We start from the raw sequence: 16,614 nt of genomic DNA on the forward strand, positions 1-16,614 counted from the left end.
TTGGCTTTATTTACACAGCCTAAAATGGTAACTTACAAACTCTCACCAAGTACGTCAACGGATGACATCACCTTTGGGTTGGAAAGAGGTTTGAAGATTAATCGGATCTTCTTTTTACAGAAGCTGTGAAGTTGTGATTGTTAAAATTGATCTTCAGAAGGATTGATCTTTGTAAAAGATTATTGTGCAAAGACACCAACGCTTAAGATGCTTGGTTATTGTCGTGATGCTGATTTTAGGTCAGGCTAGTTGACCAAAGTTTCAGTTAAGAATAGTGACATATGTCAGTGTCGGTATGGTTTTACACTAAAACTGTGTATGATTATTTATAGTCTGACACTTTAATGACACACCCATAAACATATAGAGGCACCTCATTTACTTAAATTACTATTTAAGGACGTTTGATATATTTTGTTTTGCTTCGCTTCTTGAGTCATGTGATCATACCTCGAGCAGCAAAGTCCTATTTGTGCAAGAGATTAGTCAAATCTGTCTGTCATATAAAGTCGGCATAGAATTCTTCAAACAGAGTTTTTAGTATGTTTTGGCGTTATTTTGGTAAAACAAACCACAACTGCAGTCTGCATGTCTCAACGCTACCTTCCTGTTAGATGCTACTTCCTCAAAGCGCTGAACACTGAACAGTATGTGTTTTTGACTTTTGAGTTCCTCTTTTGGGATGAGACGACCGCAACATGCAGGCTCAGAGTGAGGAAGTGCGCTGCAGTGATGTGGTTTACCTCCGATCACCCAAGTAGCGAAGCACTCCAGTTCAAAGCCACGGGGGGATGAACAGGGCATGACCTGTGCTCTGTCTCCACACGTCCCCACTCACAGAATGCATGTGTGCTTTTATTGTGCCAGCCTCATTGTAGGAGCAGCTTTCATCCTCCGCACAGGGTTTTCAGCCACAGATGGGATTCGGTGGCCGACGCCTCCGTCTGTCAAATCCACCGCAGAGTCCACATGTTCAGAAGTTCAGGGGTTAAATATCTGCAGAAATAACAGGGTTGAGGGAGGCACTGGTTATTTCAGACAGCCAGTCATCAAATGTCTGCAGTTGGAGGAGTTTCAGGGTGTGTGTTTATGCTGGGCATGTTTGAAGGCCTCTGCACTGCAATAATGCTATTTAATAAAAATCTAAAAAACTTTTTTAAATTAAGCACTTATTCAGTTATTTCTTCGAGGAATCTGTAATGTGGAGTTTAACTACTGAACCTGAAATCTGATTTTAAATTTGAAAAATATGCAAAAATCCCTTCAAGCTAAGGTCTGACAGAGGATTTGTTTGAGCTTTTCCAAGAAATATTACAGCCGTACGAGTGGCTCTGCATGGCTTTACTTCCCACGAACTGGACAAAGACGATGAAGTTATCTAAATTCAGGCCTGTGGTCAGAGAAAAATGTAATGCATCTAATAAGTGAAGACTTTCTATTGAAACGCAAAGAGAATTTAGGACCTAAAATGGAACCTGATGTTCTGTTTACATGGACTCTGATTGGATCATAAACAACGTAAAACCACGTCTTCACATCTGATTGTTATTTTAAGTAGATAAAGCCAATCTATTGAGTTAAAAGTGTTTACATGGGCTGACATTCATGAAATCAGCTTTTAATGGAATTATTGATGGTTTGTGTAGCCTCGGCTTGTGGAATTTGGATTTTACTTGAACCCTCATCTCATAAGACGCCTGCTTTCTAAGAAAGATCAACTCAAATATTGACTTCCTCAAATTTAGGGTACCATTATTATCTTTACCCTCTTCTGTCAGAACATGAGCTGCTGCGATCTGAACCATCAGCATCCTTAAATTACAGAATTGGTTATATCTTTACAATGTTCCTATCAGGAAAGAGATTTGGGTCACATTGTTTATATCAGCATTTACGACAACCAAAGAAGAAACCAATAATTATAGCTCACTCCGTAAATAAAAGAGAAAAATGATCTTATGGGGGACATTATTGTGCTTAATAAAGACATATACAACTGCATATCATCAACATAACAATGTAAAGAATTCCCAAAAGAATCAGTGTCAAATAGAGAAAGAACATTAGTGGCCCCAATACAGATCCTCCAGGATCTTTGATTTCTTAGTTGCAAGCATAGATTTTACAGTGTTTTTCCTCAGCTCAAACCAGAGAACTGAAGGTGTGATTGCATCTTTTTTCACATCTTATCTGCTGCCTGCTTCTCTTAACTTGACTGTGTGTGTTTGTGTGCATTCCTTTTGTTGAATACTCAAAGAGAGAGAGAGGCGACGACGCTCTATGTTTGCTCTGATGCCTTTCCCACATGACCCATCAGGATTTTGTTTCTTTCGCACATGAAAACAACACTTACACAGTTCAAGTGTGTGTGTGTGTGTGTGTGTGTGTGTGTGTGTGTGTGTGTGTGTGTGTGTGTGTGTGTGTGTGTGTGTGTGTGTGTGTGTGTGTGTGTGTGTGTGTGTGTGTGTGTGTGTGTGTGTGTGTGTGTGTGTGTGTGTGTGTGTGTGTGTGTGTGTGTGTGTGTGTGTGTGTTAAAACACACCTCGTCCCACACTTCCTCTCTCACCCCTTTCTTTTCTCATACAATATGTCCCCCTGCGGCTGAGCAGTTTGGATTCTGCGAGCCTCCAACCATCAGACGACTGGAGAGGAGGACAGGCGCCGGGAGGAGGGGTAGGGGGTGGAGGAGGGGAGGGGAGGAATGTCAAAACTGCAGGGAGGGAAGAGAGGAGCAGTGATGAGGAGGAGCAGACTGGAGACGAAGGTGAGGAGCAGGAAATGAAGCTCAATAACAAGATGGCCAGCAGAGGGGGAGGCAAAGGAGGGATCTCCATCCACACATACCAGAGGCCCGTGAATCTTAACTGTGGGATATCTGGAATTCACTCAGTCATCCAACGGAAATGACCAAAATGAGGAGTGGGGAGGGGAGGGGGGGGGGTGCAAACTGAAAATATTAAACACTGCCTCAGTCCTCTCAGACAGAAAAAAACTAGTTTGCATGAGTTTGATTGTTGGATCGCTGAACCGTGCAGACATGGATCATCTCTGTCGCGTTTTAACATCCCAACATGCAAAAGAGGTTCATAATGGTCTCAAGAGGAGGGACTTTCTTATGTTGCAAAAGCTACAGAAACTTTTGGGACTTTAAAGGTTTTCAGTTCTTTATTCATTCAGTTCTGGTGATGTTTGGGGGTTTTCTTTCAACAAATTTTAATGATCTAACTGTAGGTTTTCTTTCAGTTCTTCCTATTTAAGAAGACATCATGGGTCACACGGGGCAGAAATAGGCATTTACACACAAGGCGACACCCATCCAAACAAAGGCTCTTTCAGCTGTTATCATCCGTGTGCTTATCACGCCTGTTAAAGCCTCGTCATATAGGTAGATATTTAACAGTGTGTGGAATCTGTGTGGTTGCAGCTGTGTGTAAAGAAAGAGGGAGAGGTTATCTGTGTAATTCTATATCACAGGAGTTGGGCGTGAGCAAATCTTTGGGAAACTTCTCCCAGACAGCTGACCCACACCAAGCAGGGGATCGACCCACCTGTGCACGACCGACGATCGTGTTACAAGTCTGCTCTGATGCTGCACAACTGTGAGCCAGAAGAGAGGATGTGGTCATTTGTGACTGCCGGCCCACTGGTGGAGGATTTTCCATAAGTGCAAGCATGTGTCCAGTTGATGTATTTGTGTTAGTGGGATAGAGTGGAGAATCAATGGGGATTCAAATCAATACCGATGCTTTCTCCTATTTCAGGTCACTGCCTGGAGAGCAGTGCCAACGTACTTGCAAATAACTCACATATTTTCAGCTCTGAACTGCAAACCATGAAATGTTGTGTCGCATCAATGGACGTCTTCTTCCTCATACTTTCTTTTGTCACAGAGAGAAAATGTTATCATCATCAGCCACAGTGAGACATAACAGTCGTAGCTTTTGCGGTTTTCTTGTTTGTGTCACTTCCTGCCCGAGGCGGAGCGGGACCCTTAGTAAACACTGTTACACTTTGTCTCCATTGTAGTGATTAAATAGAAACATCGAGCTGCTCTGTAAAGCTTGCAGAGTGTCAGTCAAAACAGAAGAGGAACAACTTCCACTCCAAATGTCTGCCATCGCCCTCAAGGTCATGATGGGTGGGTGTGAGGGGACAGGCAACCCCCCCCCCCCCCCCCCCAACACACACACACACACACACACACACACACACACACACACACACTTTCTCGTAGACGCCCCTGTCAAGAGCATTCAGCTCAAATCTGCACCGAAGGCAGATTTCGCTCTCACAGCCTCAGAGAGGCGGCGACCTCGTGAATCCCAGACGTGTCAAAACAAGCAATCTAAACAGAAATCTTCATCGTCGGAATCACGTGTAATAATCTCTGTTGAATTTCAGTGGAAATTACCTGACAAATATGAAATAAATAATGCATAATGTAACAGTAGAGAAGGACTGGTGCAAACAGGATCTCAGGTTGTGTCGGGCTCTTTAATCATCTTTGTCTGAAACACAGTGCTACAGACTAAATTAACACTTTCCTGAACTGTGGTTGGAGCGGTAATCACACTAACTGAACCTCTCAGGTGTTTTTCTTCACAGGAGGGAACATCATCTGAAATGTCACAGCTTTTCAAGAGGTATGTGGAGCAGAACTGAGTGAAACCAGACTCACTTGGTTCCTGTGCTGTGAACATTTGCAAGATTTAAAGAAGAATTTATGTACTTAATGTCTTCATAATGACATATCAGTGTGAGAGAACAATTCTAAAATGTAATTTCATAGAGAAATGTTGATTTATTTGTGTTGGAAGGAAAACAAACCCTGAGACTAACCCTCCCCGTCAGCAGAATGAAAGCATGCAGCAGCCCCACTGTTTTCTCAGCCTCCCTCCCTCCTGATAATGTGTGTTACAGTCTCTCAGCGAGCTGAGTCTTACATTGACGGACACTTTGAAGCATGTTATGTCTGACTGCTCCTCCTCCCTCTACTGCTGTGTGTGTTTTACACGTGGAGAGGTGGGGGTGCCTTCAGGTTCTGGCTTGTGTTGGATGTGTGTGTGTGTGGGGGGGGGGGGGGGGGTGATTGAGGGACTTAGCATGTTGTCATGAATGTCTGCCCATGAAGAAACTGATCATTTTAACAAGAAAGCCTCCCTCCTCCCCCTGCTCCTCCTCTTCCTCCTCCTCCGGGTTTCTCAAGCTCTGGGCGGGGTTGTGTGTGTGTGTGTGTGTGTGTGTGTGTGTGTGTGTGTGTGTGTGTGTGTGTGTACTGCACTTGTGAGGTCCATGTCACCTTGTCTGGACCGAAATTGAGGATTTAGCTCCATTTCACATAGTTTCATGATACGATTTCATTGAAAGGTTGTTAAGTTTAGATTACTAAATTATGATGGTTGAGGTTTGGGATTACCATACGTCTGTCTATAAATACATGGGTGTAAGTCTGTATTACTGACATTGTGGGGACCAGTACATATTGGTACATCCATAATAGGAGGCCTTGTCCATAACATGGGGACACCAATCATCTGCTATGTGACTGAGTTGGACAAATAGTAGTCATGCTTAAGGTCTGATAAGAAAGCAGAAAATGAATGTAAGTAAACGAAAAGTCCCCTGAAGAGATAAAAACAAAACTACGCGTACACGTGCGTGTACGTGTGTACATGCATGCCATCAAGTGTGGCGTGGTCTGTGCAAGAGGCGGAGACAACAAAAGCAGGATGTGATACAGCAGGAATCCACTTCCTCATGGAGGCTCCGGGGAAACCAGCGCAGTGCAGAGAGCGCCACCTCTTGGTTAGGGCCCGTCGCAGCAGCATAATGCTGGTAAAATTCCATTCCTACAGATAAGGAGAGTGCCAGTGCAAACAGGCCGCAGTGAAGTGATTGGATCAGATCCGAGCACCCTTCTGAGTGTTTTGGGGAATTCCAGCACTGCGTGGCTGGAGGAGGAAACGCAGAGAACCTGTTGTGATAAACACCTGGAAAAAAATGAATGCTTTTGCTTCTCATTTTTGTGTTTGCCATGTGTTCACAGAAGCCTCAGCCAGACCCCACCCAATTCTCTCACTGGGAAGCCTCCTGTGCCTAAATTGTTGTGCATTGAACTCACAAAACCTTGAACACCAACTTCAGGCTTCACATTTCCTGAAGCTTCAGGTCAGAGGAGGAAAAGTTAAACATTAACGTTGCTTAAAAGCCTCCTGGAAGCCGCCTCCTCCATTTGAGGTTTTAAAAGCTGCAGTTTGAAGACTTGAGAGCCAGAAGCTATTAAGCAGTGAGACACTGTATCAATTTTCCCTCCGGGCCTCCAACGCTGCACGAATCTTAAAAGCAAATTTTTAATGTGAGATTAAGAGGGTGATGTCATATATAAGTTACATAATGCTCATCTATTTATATGTCATGGAGGTCTTTCTGCATGACTAATAAAGTGTATAACTTCAAAGGACTCCTTTTCAATGTGCTTCGCCGACTGAACAGGTAATCTGAGCTGAAACTCACTTCCTAGTGAAGTTTCTGTCTAATTTAGGGAAGTTGGACGAGCCTGGAACTGACTGTTCGTGTTCAAACACATTAATTCATCCTTTGAATATTTCACTCTGTCCACGCCTAAAAGTAGGGAAAAATGGAAATGCAGTTTTGCGTGTTTGAAAAAGTCAAACAACCCCAAAATGGTCATGCAGTCTTGAATTTGCTACCCAGGTTTGGCTTTCCAGTGAATGCATATCAGGCACACAGAGCTTCCATTTTAACCTTCTTGAACGTAACTTCGACACACTGAGGGCATCATAACAACTACCTGCAAACTGGTCAGTCCACTGCAGCAGGTCTGACGCACAGAAACACTTCTTCTCTCAGTTCCCCAACCATGAATTACCCCAGGAGCCTCTTCATCTGCTTTCACAACATGTAATTGCGCCACAGCTGACAGACTTGTCACATCATGTGTGATACTTTACTCTTTTGGATGCTGCAGGATTTGTGCTTGTTTCTGGAGCTCTAGTCCATAAACTACTCTTGCATGTCATCTATCTAGAGCTGGATATGCTCTTATTCAGAGAGTTTTGTGCGTAGTCCATCTTAAAAGCCAAATGCACACCCAGAAATCCCTGCAGTAATCCCTCAATGACATGGCTTAAGACACCTTGGTACGTAAAACACACTCTGCAGGATCAGAGTGACACTCACGTCACTAAGAATTACATTTAAAATCTGACGTGGGCCTAATTGACTTCTGCATCTGAATATTTCACGTTTGCACGTTTGTTTCCATTTGCAGAGTTTGATTATGTGAGGCTGCAGCTCCATCTAGCGGTGAATGCAGGTACTTTCCCTTCTGAGGAAACATTCAACATGGCTGCCCACATGCAGACGGGTTTCTGGTAGCAGGAAGGAGCTTCAAACCATGAAGGAACTCAGGTAAATAAACACATGCTGAGATTAACTTAATGTTGCATCATGATGAGCAGTGCATCATGGCTTCATTTTGCATCAACAGAGATCCTAGAAACAATGGTCACGTTTATTTCCCTGCCTTCATTTAAAGGATTACAGTGTTTGTCAGTTCATCTTCACTTGTTTTTCTCTGCAGCCAGCATGGATTCGAAGGAAATCGTCCGCTACGCTCTTCAGATCCAGAAACTGAAGGGCGACAGAAGCTACGGGAGCATCATGACCTTCCTCGGTGACCTTGATCGGGCTCAGATCACAGCAGAGCAGCTGGAAACCACAGACATCGTCACAGTGCTTTACAGACTCCTGAAAACGTGCTTGGACCCGAGTGTGAAGAAGACGGTCAGGAGCTTGTTGTCAAAGTGGAAGAGAGAATACAAGAAGGTGGTTTCCTCAGCAGAGGATGAAGATTCAGTACAAACCTGTGACAATAAGGACGACGCACCGTCCTCTGCAGACTGTATGTCTTCTTCTACAGTGAGAAGCAAATGTGAGCAGCTCCTCCTCGCCGCCCTCCAACCTGAACCTCCCGATGGAGCGAAGGTGGCAGAGCTGGCAGGAGCCATCGAGCAGCACATCCACCAGCTCCACACACACAACCAGGCCAAATACAAAGCCTGCGTGAGGAGCAAGGTGGCCAACTTGAGGAATCCCAAGAGTGGCCACCTTCGCAGGGGCCTCCTGAGCGGCGCCCTTTCCGCCGACGCCTTCGCCAGGATGTCTGTGGAGGAGATGGCGAGCGCGGAGCTCCGGCAGCTGAGGGAGGAGTACTCGTCTCGGGGCGTGAGCGAGCGGCAGCTTCCTCAGGCGGTTGAAGGGACGCCCACTCGGAAGATCCGCTGCAAGAGATGCGGCAGGTCCGAGTGCACGGTGACGCACGTGTCCCGGGGCGCCCTTTTCCTACCTGCGTGGGTGAGGCGGGGCGGCCCTGATGAAGACGCAATGACCTTTGTGACCTGCAGCGGGTGTGGGCAGCAGTGGTACCACAGCGGCTGGGTCTGCCTCTGAATCCCAACGTCACACCCATCAAATCAGGAATCATGACAATAACTGGATACACTCTGTTCAGCATCGGTATTTTTATTTTAAAAAATGTATGTGTTGAGTGATTGTATCATAAAACACACTAAAGATATAATTTTCAGTTTAGTTGAGTTGTTGGTGTTTCATGAAGACCCGAGGACACAAGCCTCAAAACTGCTGAGTAATGCTTTTGTGCAGCAGCAGACTGGAACCACAGCCTCGTCATCTTCACCTCGTCACTGAATCACTTCCTACTTCCTGTTCTCTCCGACAGTTCAAATCTGCTTACAGAAGCTCATTAAAGACTTTACCACAGCTTCCGCTTCCATTTTCTGTTGAAGAATCATGTAAAAGCCACTGAAGTGTTCTTTTCCTTCAATCAGGGGCCTTTTGTCCTTTGTGCAATAGTTGTCAGCGCTGACTGACATGGCTAAAATAGAATTGTTCTTGTTGTGCATCACTTAAGCCACTTAGGATTTGGTTAAATAGTTGGAAATGACACAACTTCTCATGCTCCTCACATTATTGGGGTTCCTCAGGGTTCAAATCTGGGCCCATTATTATTCACTATAAACATGCTACATGAGCCAACATGACATTAATTTATCATCCACATCATGGATTGTTTGACTAAAATAAGAAAACTTGATGACACAAACTGGAAATCAGCAATCGTCATGATTTATTCTTTTTGCTCCAACAAAGAAAATTTTAAAAATCAGCACAAATGGTCAGGCTCCTCCTTTATCACAAGAACTTAACTAATTCATTTAAGAACCTTCCTGCAGGAGGTGAGCCCACGGGAAGGTGGCGTCCAGCGTGGGACATGAACCCACTACCCTGAGATTGTGAGTCTCATGCTCTACCAACTGAGCTAGCTGGGGGACATAACTAAACTAAACTTAATTATGAGCCAATTATCAGACGGCAGCCTGACATCCTCGAGTCTGTTCTGTTTAGTTGGGCCAAAATCCCAACTCATTGAAGGCCTTTGTTCTTAAGGTTCCATAGTTGTGTAACTCATTCACTCTTTAAAAGTCAGCGTCCTCTTTCAAATCTCTCACAACTCTTTCTTTTATCCAAACTCACTAGTGAACAGAGATAAGTAACCACACGCACTCACATTCACACCTCGGGGCAATTTGGGGTCACCAATTAACCTTTGCATGCATGTTTTTGGACTGTGGGAGGAAATCATAGTACACACACAGGAAAACATGCAATCACCGCGCAGAAAGGACTGGCGTGTTTTCGAACCCATGACATTCTCGCTGTGAGACGGGAGAGCTAAGTAAATTAAAACATTTATTCCAAGAGTGAGTCATAAGGAAGGCCTGAAGTATATGGAGTCAGAGTAAAAGAAGTCTTGTTTGTCATTTTTATGGAATAAAATTTGTTGGAAATCAGTTGAATAAATGTTTCTCAAATATTGCCTTCTACTAAGTAGGCCTAATACCATAACCACAGTCTTAATATATAATATATAATATATTGCTACATCCACCGCCCCCTCTGGATCTGCCCATCTGGCCTCCAGCTGCATGTAATCAGAGTAACTGTGGGTATGAAAGTCACCTGAATTCCACTGACAATATCTCATTCATCGAAGGCAACATGTGGCATTTGTGAAGCATGTGACCTCAGAGAAGCATGTGAGGCAGTAATCTGCCTTTCGGAGCGACCCCGGGGGCAGATATCCCATGATGCTCCACTCCGACGTGGCACACTGACTCACTGTCTCATCACTGTGACGTCACACAGCAGGAGTTTTCAGGGCCAAAGTGTCATTTTTAAAGTTTGCTTATTTGTTTTTCATCATACTTATACTTAACCGGCTCGAGTTCATACCATGACTCAGCTTCTGCCAACATGACTCAGCTTCTGTCACCATGACTCAGCTTCTGTGACCATGACTCGGCTTCTGTCACCATGGCTCAGCTCCTCCATCACAACTCAGCTTCTCCATCATGACTTGGTTCATCCATCATGACTCGGCTCATCCATCATGACTCGGCTCCTTTATCATGACTCGGCTCATCCATCATGACTCGGCTCCTTTATCATGACTCGGCTCATCCATCATGTCTGGGCTCTGCATGTTGTCAGATATGAAGCTGCAGGAACTTTTCCCAGGCTGATAATCAGTCAGCCATGGTGCTTTCTTTCACACACACTAGATAAACCTACAAACCTGCAGAGATGCTGTCTTGTTTTGGACCGAGGGAAATGGTAAAGTTTTGCATCTGACAAGAAAACCAGCAGAAACTCACTAAAGACTAGAATAGATTAGAATATCAATGTGCACGTGATTTGCCTGCAGTTATCTTGGGGCCCCTCACGTGATAAAAGAAGCCCCCACTCTACATTATGTTATGCGTTTCTCATGCAGGTTTTTAAAAGTCAACTCTGTCTGTTCAATGTGAAACGTCCCCAAGCTGGTGCAGACATCCAGGGAAACGGCGGCTGACAGGAGGCGTGTCACCGCCGGTCATATGAGCGCGATCAGCGGCCGCGTGGCCAGTCAGCAGCCGGCGGACACCGGAGCACCATGTGAGCGTCCTGCTGGAAGAAACACCGGGAGATCGAAGCTCTGGGAACCGGCAGTGTTAGCAGGGATCAACAGGTACGGTGGATGAGGACTGATGTGAGTGATGAGAGCGACCAGAAGTGGGGCTTTTTGTGTTTTATTTCGCGTTTGGGAAAGTTTTGGTGGGTGCGCCCATTATCGGACGTTATTCATTAACAGAATGTCCGACAATGAGACTTTAGTGATCAACTAGAATATTATCGGACAACCTGGAGGTATTTAGAAACGAAAAGTTTTTTTTTTTAAAGTGTTGTGTCCGCCCTATATTCTATTGGACAAACGTTGGTAGCTGTTTATCCATTATTCTGTAAATAGATTGTGCTTATTTAATAGTATGTAGAAATCAATATACACACATCTTTACCAACTTGCATTTTTGTTTTGCGTGTGAAAAAAAGTAGTTTGTAAAGGAACCAGAGAAACCTGCATGCCACAACACTTACCTGCAGGTTTCTATTTTACTTGATTCTCATGAAAATGAAGGCTTGAACGTATAAATTTCATCAGGTAAAACTAGAAGCCCAGAGATTTATGTTGAGGATGATAATCCATGTAGGCACCTGATGGATGCTTTTAATTAAAACATTTTTTAAGCAAGTTGGGAAATAGAGACATGGTCCAGAATAAATGGTGATACTGTCAGAAGGCCATTTAGTTTATGTCCTGCAGCAATAATACATTTTTTTTATGAGAGTAGTACATCTGATGTTCTACAAGTAAAACGGCAATAACAGTTTTAACATCACGTGTTTAGATTAAACCACAAACAAGTCGAAACTCCTAGTCTTCCAGCGTTTCTTGCAGCTTTACATCCAGGTTCAAAGTTGCCTCACTGTCAGCTGAGGTGTGACATCTGAACCATGTGACCAAATTAGGTCACATATTTGTTGGAAGAAAAAAAAAAAAGGGGGTTTTGGAAGTAGGCGAAAGAGCAGCCGTCTCCTCAGTTACAACCCTCCTGCTGAACGAAGCACATGACCTCTGAGTGTGTGACTACGTGTTCATTCATTCCAGCTTCTTACTCTGAAATGTGCCCTTGCTGCAGATGACAGGAGCAGCTCTGTGTGTTAAAGTCCTGGGGGACGTTTGGTCCATGTGACTGGTCTCCACTCTACAGTGTATTTAAATCATGCATACTTGGTCACTTTACATACAATCTCTGTATTTATCCTGTGACCCCTGAAGGATTTAGTGAACCTGTAGTACCTGGACCTTTGCTGGTGTCCAAGATGAGAAGAAAAATGCTGATATTTCAGTTAAATACATTATTTTGATGCAGTGAATGGGGTTAAGAAGATCTGAAGAGTCTACATGGCTTAAAAGAATGGTGCAGCATTCTTTAAGTCTGCTTTTAGCCCCTTTTATGAAGAGGACATGTGGATCTAGTGTGATTTTATGGCTGTAGAATTGTCTCAAAATCAGCTGTGAATGAATCTTGCTGCTCTTAGTAATTGCTGAAAGTGTTTAACAGTTTTTGAATTTTCTATCATGAACGGTGGAGAATTGATGGTGAAGAGAAGGATGCATGCTGGGAGTTAATAAGTTACTCAGTAGAAAACTACAAACAGTAAGAATATCTGTTTGGAAAGTTATTTCTTTGTAGAAGGCTTCATGGTATTCATTCTTGTTTAAAAAAAAAAAACCAACACATTTATATTCCTTTTTAAAATGGTGACAAATTTGTAAGGACCATACATTTGTGGGATGTGCAGCAGAACCCATTAAAAACATCCCTTCTTTGCTCTTTCTTTGAGCTTCTTTCAGCTCATCCCACAAATACATGTTCCTTACCAAGAAGCTTTGATACAGAAAAGAAATGATCTTCTGAACACGTCCAGTTACTTTAAATGAAAGCATCAAAACTCCCCCGATAAAGATGAAACCTGCTGTCGACGAGGCTCGCTGGGACGTTCAGTGTCGCTGAAGCAGTGACGGCTTCAGGACTCAGATCTGCTGCAGGGCTGATGGAGAAAGTGTGTCTGTGTGTGCTGCAGGATTACATCCAGACCGAGATCCTCGGTGGGTGAATTCCTTCTAATCTGACTCTCTCTCTCTCTCTATCTCTGTCTCCCTCTCTCTCTCGCAGATTGCTGATGTGACGGTGAGCTGAAGGTTCATTATGCAGTTGGCTGACGTGCGGTCCTGTGATCTGAGTGCATGTGATGTGCTGCACGGATCATTTCACGCTTAATACATTACACAAACAGCAGCGTAATGAGCAGGCCGTGGCTTCTTTATAAGGTTATCCGGTGCACTGATGGAATCAGCTCCTTTCAGGTCAAGTTTGATCCAACATGTAAACATCGTCATGTTTTTATGGGCCGTTGATAATAAAATGGGAAAAGTAGGTTGTCGTTCCCGAGTTATCTTGAAGGCCAAAGGTAGAAAAACACTGAACTTGTGCCACACCTGCTGTTTTTCTCTGCCTGCCAAACAAATACAGCCTGACGTCAGCTTCTCTTCACAAGATAGTTCCAAACTGTAAAAGGGGATTTAGATTTTAGAATGAATTTATTTATTCAAATTTCTTATTTCAACAATTTCAAGTTTTTAAAGTTAGAAGTTATCTTCATGTTTTATCATTCATCTGGCTGTTAAAATCAGTTTTAAGGCATTTTTCTAACTTAACTAATACGTGAACCGCACACAGCTTCTTAAAGGTTTTTCTTTTTCCCCCTTCAGGTTGAGCTCTCTTCCGTCTGTCTTCAGCCCGTCTGACCGCCAGTATGACGTCCAAGTCCACTTTCCTGAAGGTGATCCTGCTGGGCGACGGCGGCGTGGGCAAGTCGTCGCTCATGAACTGCTACGTCACCAACAAGTTCGACTCGCACCTCTTCCACACCATCGGCGTGGAGTTCCTCAACAAGGAGCTGGACGTGGACGGGCACCGCGTCACCCTGCAGATCTGGGACACGGCGGGTCAGGAGCGTTTCCGCAGCCTCCGCACGCCGTTCTACCGCGGCTCCGACTGCTGCCTGCTCACCTTCAGCCTGGACGATTCACAGAGCTTCCACAACCTGGCCAACTGGAAGAAGGAGTTCACTTACTACGCTGATGTCAAAGACCCCAAGAACTTCCCGTTCGTGGTGCTGGGGAACAAACTGGACGTGGCCGAGCGACAGGTGTCGGGGGAGGACGCTCAGAAGTGGTGCCGCGAAAACGGGGGGCACCCGTACTTTGAGACCAGCGCTAAGGACGCGGTTAATGTGATGTCTGCCTTCGAGGAGGCGGTTCGTCGAATTCTGGCTTCCAGCGACCGGGACGAGCACCTCATCCACGCCAACACGGTGGACCTGCAGAGGAAGAGTGAGTCCGAGGGCGGCTGCTGCTGAGCCGGGCCGCCCGGGCCCCCCGGGCCACCCGGGCCACCAGGCAGCACGTGACGCATGCTCGGCACCACATGAGGGCTGCTCTGTGTGACTGCAGAAAGAGGAAGAACGACGCTGCATGTCCTCGGTTGCACTCAGATGCCAGATCAGCAGTGTCAAACCCGCACAGACTTTCATTTCTAGTTTGTCGCTCTTTCGACTTTTTTTTTTTGCATTTGTTCTTGCATCTTCTGCTCCCGTCGCTGTTGTTTGGCCTCGGGCAAGCTAGAGCTGGATTTGGCCTCATCTTGTGGTACAAAGTTTTATCACATGTTTTGGATTCACATACATGATATGTCAGAAATACTGTAAGTCATCAGGATCTTTATGTTTTGGTGTCTAGTTTGGCCTCAGTTAAGCTCCTGAAATGTTGCCGGTCAAATACAAATATTAATTATCTGTCAGTCAATCTCAACAGTTATATTTACTATTTCATCTTCTATGAGACTGAGGGCAAACTAGAAAATAGAGCAACTTCCAGCAAAATGCTAAATTCTCTTGAAAAACAGATATTTTGATAAGTTCTGATTACTTCATCACATTTTGAAATTTAAAGGTGTCGAGTTTGAAGTTTTTTCCCATAATAGCTGTGTTTGCTTTTTTCTAAATAAATTATTCATGGTCACTTTTTCTTACTTTATATTAGATTTAGATTCTGGGATTGAGTGAAATTATTAGCATGTCACACCTATAAAACAGGAACACTCCCTTTTATCTATATGATGAGATTGTCTGCTTCTCAATGAAAAAATCTGAGTGGATTACATCTAGAACAATTCCAATGAAATGTTTTGATTTTCAAGAGTTTTTAGTGGAATTTACATCTTTAATAGACCTAAAATTAAATTGTTGTTCACATAGATCAATAAATGTATGTGTTTTTGTATTTTGTAAGCTTGATACACACACTCTCTCTCTCACACACACACAAACATTTTTAAAGCTGTTGATGGTTTTTACAGGTGATCCCAAAAATTATCCAAAGAGGAAAAGCTGTAAAATAAACTGGCGTTATTCACAGCCTGTGTGAAGTCTTTATCACTTCTTGCTGGGCTTTAAAAAAAAAAAAAAAAAGCTTCACACTGGAAATAAATCAAACTGGAGAAGAAAAAAACGTTTAATTGTCCTTCATGTTTTGATGATTGTTGTAATATTGCGTATGACCAGAGAGGGTGCTGTTGTATCAGGAAAGAGACAAAAGGCTCTTTCTGCTCAGCCTGGTGCTGAATGGAGGTGAATACTAATGAATGACGGCCCTGCGGGCCGCCATCAGCGTTCACCTGACTGACCCAATATACCCGGATGTGACGCAAGCAGGTGTGCAGGTGCTAAGAAAGTCTCCAGGATCAGAATCAGAATCAGAAGCTGAACCAGATGCTGGACTCCAACTCTTCAGATCTGTATGTGAGTCCCATCTGTTTCCTCAGCTTTATTTACCTAATTAAATTGATAATTTTCCATGTTTCTTACTTTTTTTCTTGGTTGATCCAACTTAAGATAATTATTTCCTACATGTGATTGTGGCCTGTTGATTGTCATGGAGCATAACATTGCATGTAAGATAGTTACAGATGCACTTAACTGCATTGGTTCAGTTACTGTACTGTCCAGTCTGTCACTGATTTGGGTCTCAACCAAATTGCTACTAAACTGAGGACAGACAAATCCGTGTGGCATAATACACCATCTTGTGATAGTAATCCAATTTCATATCAAATTAAACACATTCATTAAGTCACTTTTATAAAGAAAAACAACTACTCCACATGAGTAAAGATCCAGTTCCACTGTCGGAAAACCTGCAGGATGGTACGAAAAGAGAGAGGGGAGGAAGAAAGAAGCAGAGACTAAACATATTGCAGTTTCACTCAAACAGTTCAGCTGGTTCCACATGAGAGGAGCCTGATTGCTGAAACTTCTGCCTCCCATTCTACTCTTAGAAAATCTAGGAACCTCCAGGAAGCAGCACTCTGAGAACCAAGTGTTCTTCTGGGGTGATATGGGACAGACCTCTCTTTAAGATATGATGGAGCCTGGTAGTTTAGAGCTTTGTAAGTTAAAAGAAGGATTTTAAATTATATTCTAGATTTAACAGGAAGCCAGTCAAGAGAAGCTAAAATTAGTAACTGCCAGGTTCCTCACAGTAGTACTGGAGGTCATAATACCTCTGAG

At 43.9% G+C, this 16,614-nt stretch overlaps 2 protein-coding genes across 5 annotated transcripts; both read left to right on the plus strand.

Annotated features, from left to right (window-relative positions):
- The first annotated feature begins 4,449 nt into the window (after positions 1-4,449).
- tceanc (transcription elongation factor A N-terminal and central domain containing) lies at positions 4,450-8,803 on the plus strand. The gene is made up of 3 exons (XM_080492688.1): positions 4,450-4,643; positions 7,292-7,431; positions 7,604-8,803. Exon 3 carries the CDS (start codon positions 7,609-7,611, stop codon positions 8,470-8,472), a length of 864 nt encoding a protein of 287 aa, XP_080348814.1. The 5' UTR covers positions 4,450-4,643; positions 7,292-7,431; positions 7,604-7,608; the 3' UTR covers positions 8,473-8,803.
- A 2,180-nt stretch (positions 8,804-10,983) lies between these two features.
- Positions 10,984-15,900, plus strand: LOC308127868 (ras-related protein Rab-9A-like). 4 transcript variants are annotated; one of them, XM_080493250.1, is made up of 3 exons: positions 11,007-11,110; positions 13,161-13,351; positions 13,757-15,546. In XM_080493250.1, the coding sequence occupies exon 3, from the start codon at positions 13,801-13,803 to the stop codon at positions 14,404-14,406; it is 606 nt and encodes a 201-aa protein (XP_080349376.1). In that variant the 5' UTR covers positions 11,007-11,110; positions 13,161-13,351; positions 13,757-13,800; the 3' UTR covers positions 14,407-15,546. The 4 variants fall into 4 exon arrangements, with proteins under 4 accessions (XP_080349374.1, XP_080349375.1, XP_080349376.1 ...); XM_080493247.1 differs by having other exon boundaries at positions 13,161-13,175; positions 13,757-15,540; XM_080493248.1 differs by lacking the exon at positions 13,161-13,351 and having other exon boundaries at positions 10,984-11,115; positions 13,757-15,900.
- Positions 15,901-16,614: the final 714 nt, after the last annotated feature.

The sequence above is a fragment of the Lipophrys pholis genome (genome assembly GCF_963383615.2).
Source record: "Lipophrys pholis genome assembly, chromosome: 23".
Classification (NCBI taxonomy): Eukaryota; Metazoa; Chordata; class Actinopteri; order Blenniiformes; family Blenniidae; genus Lipophrys; species Lipophrys pholis.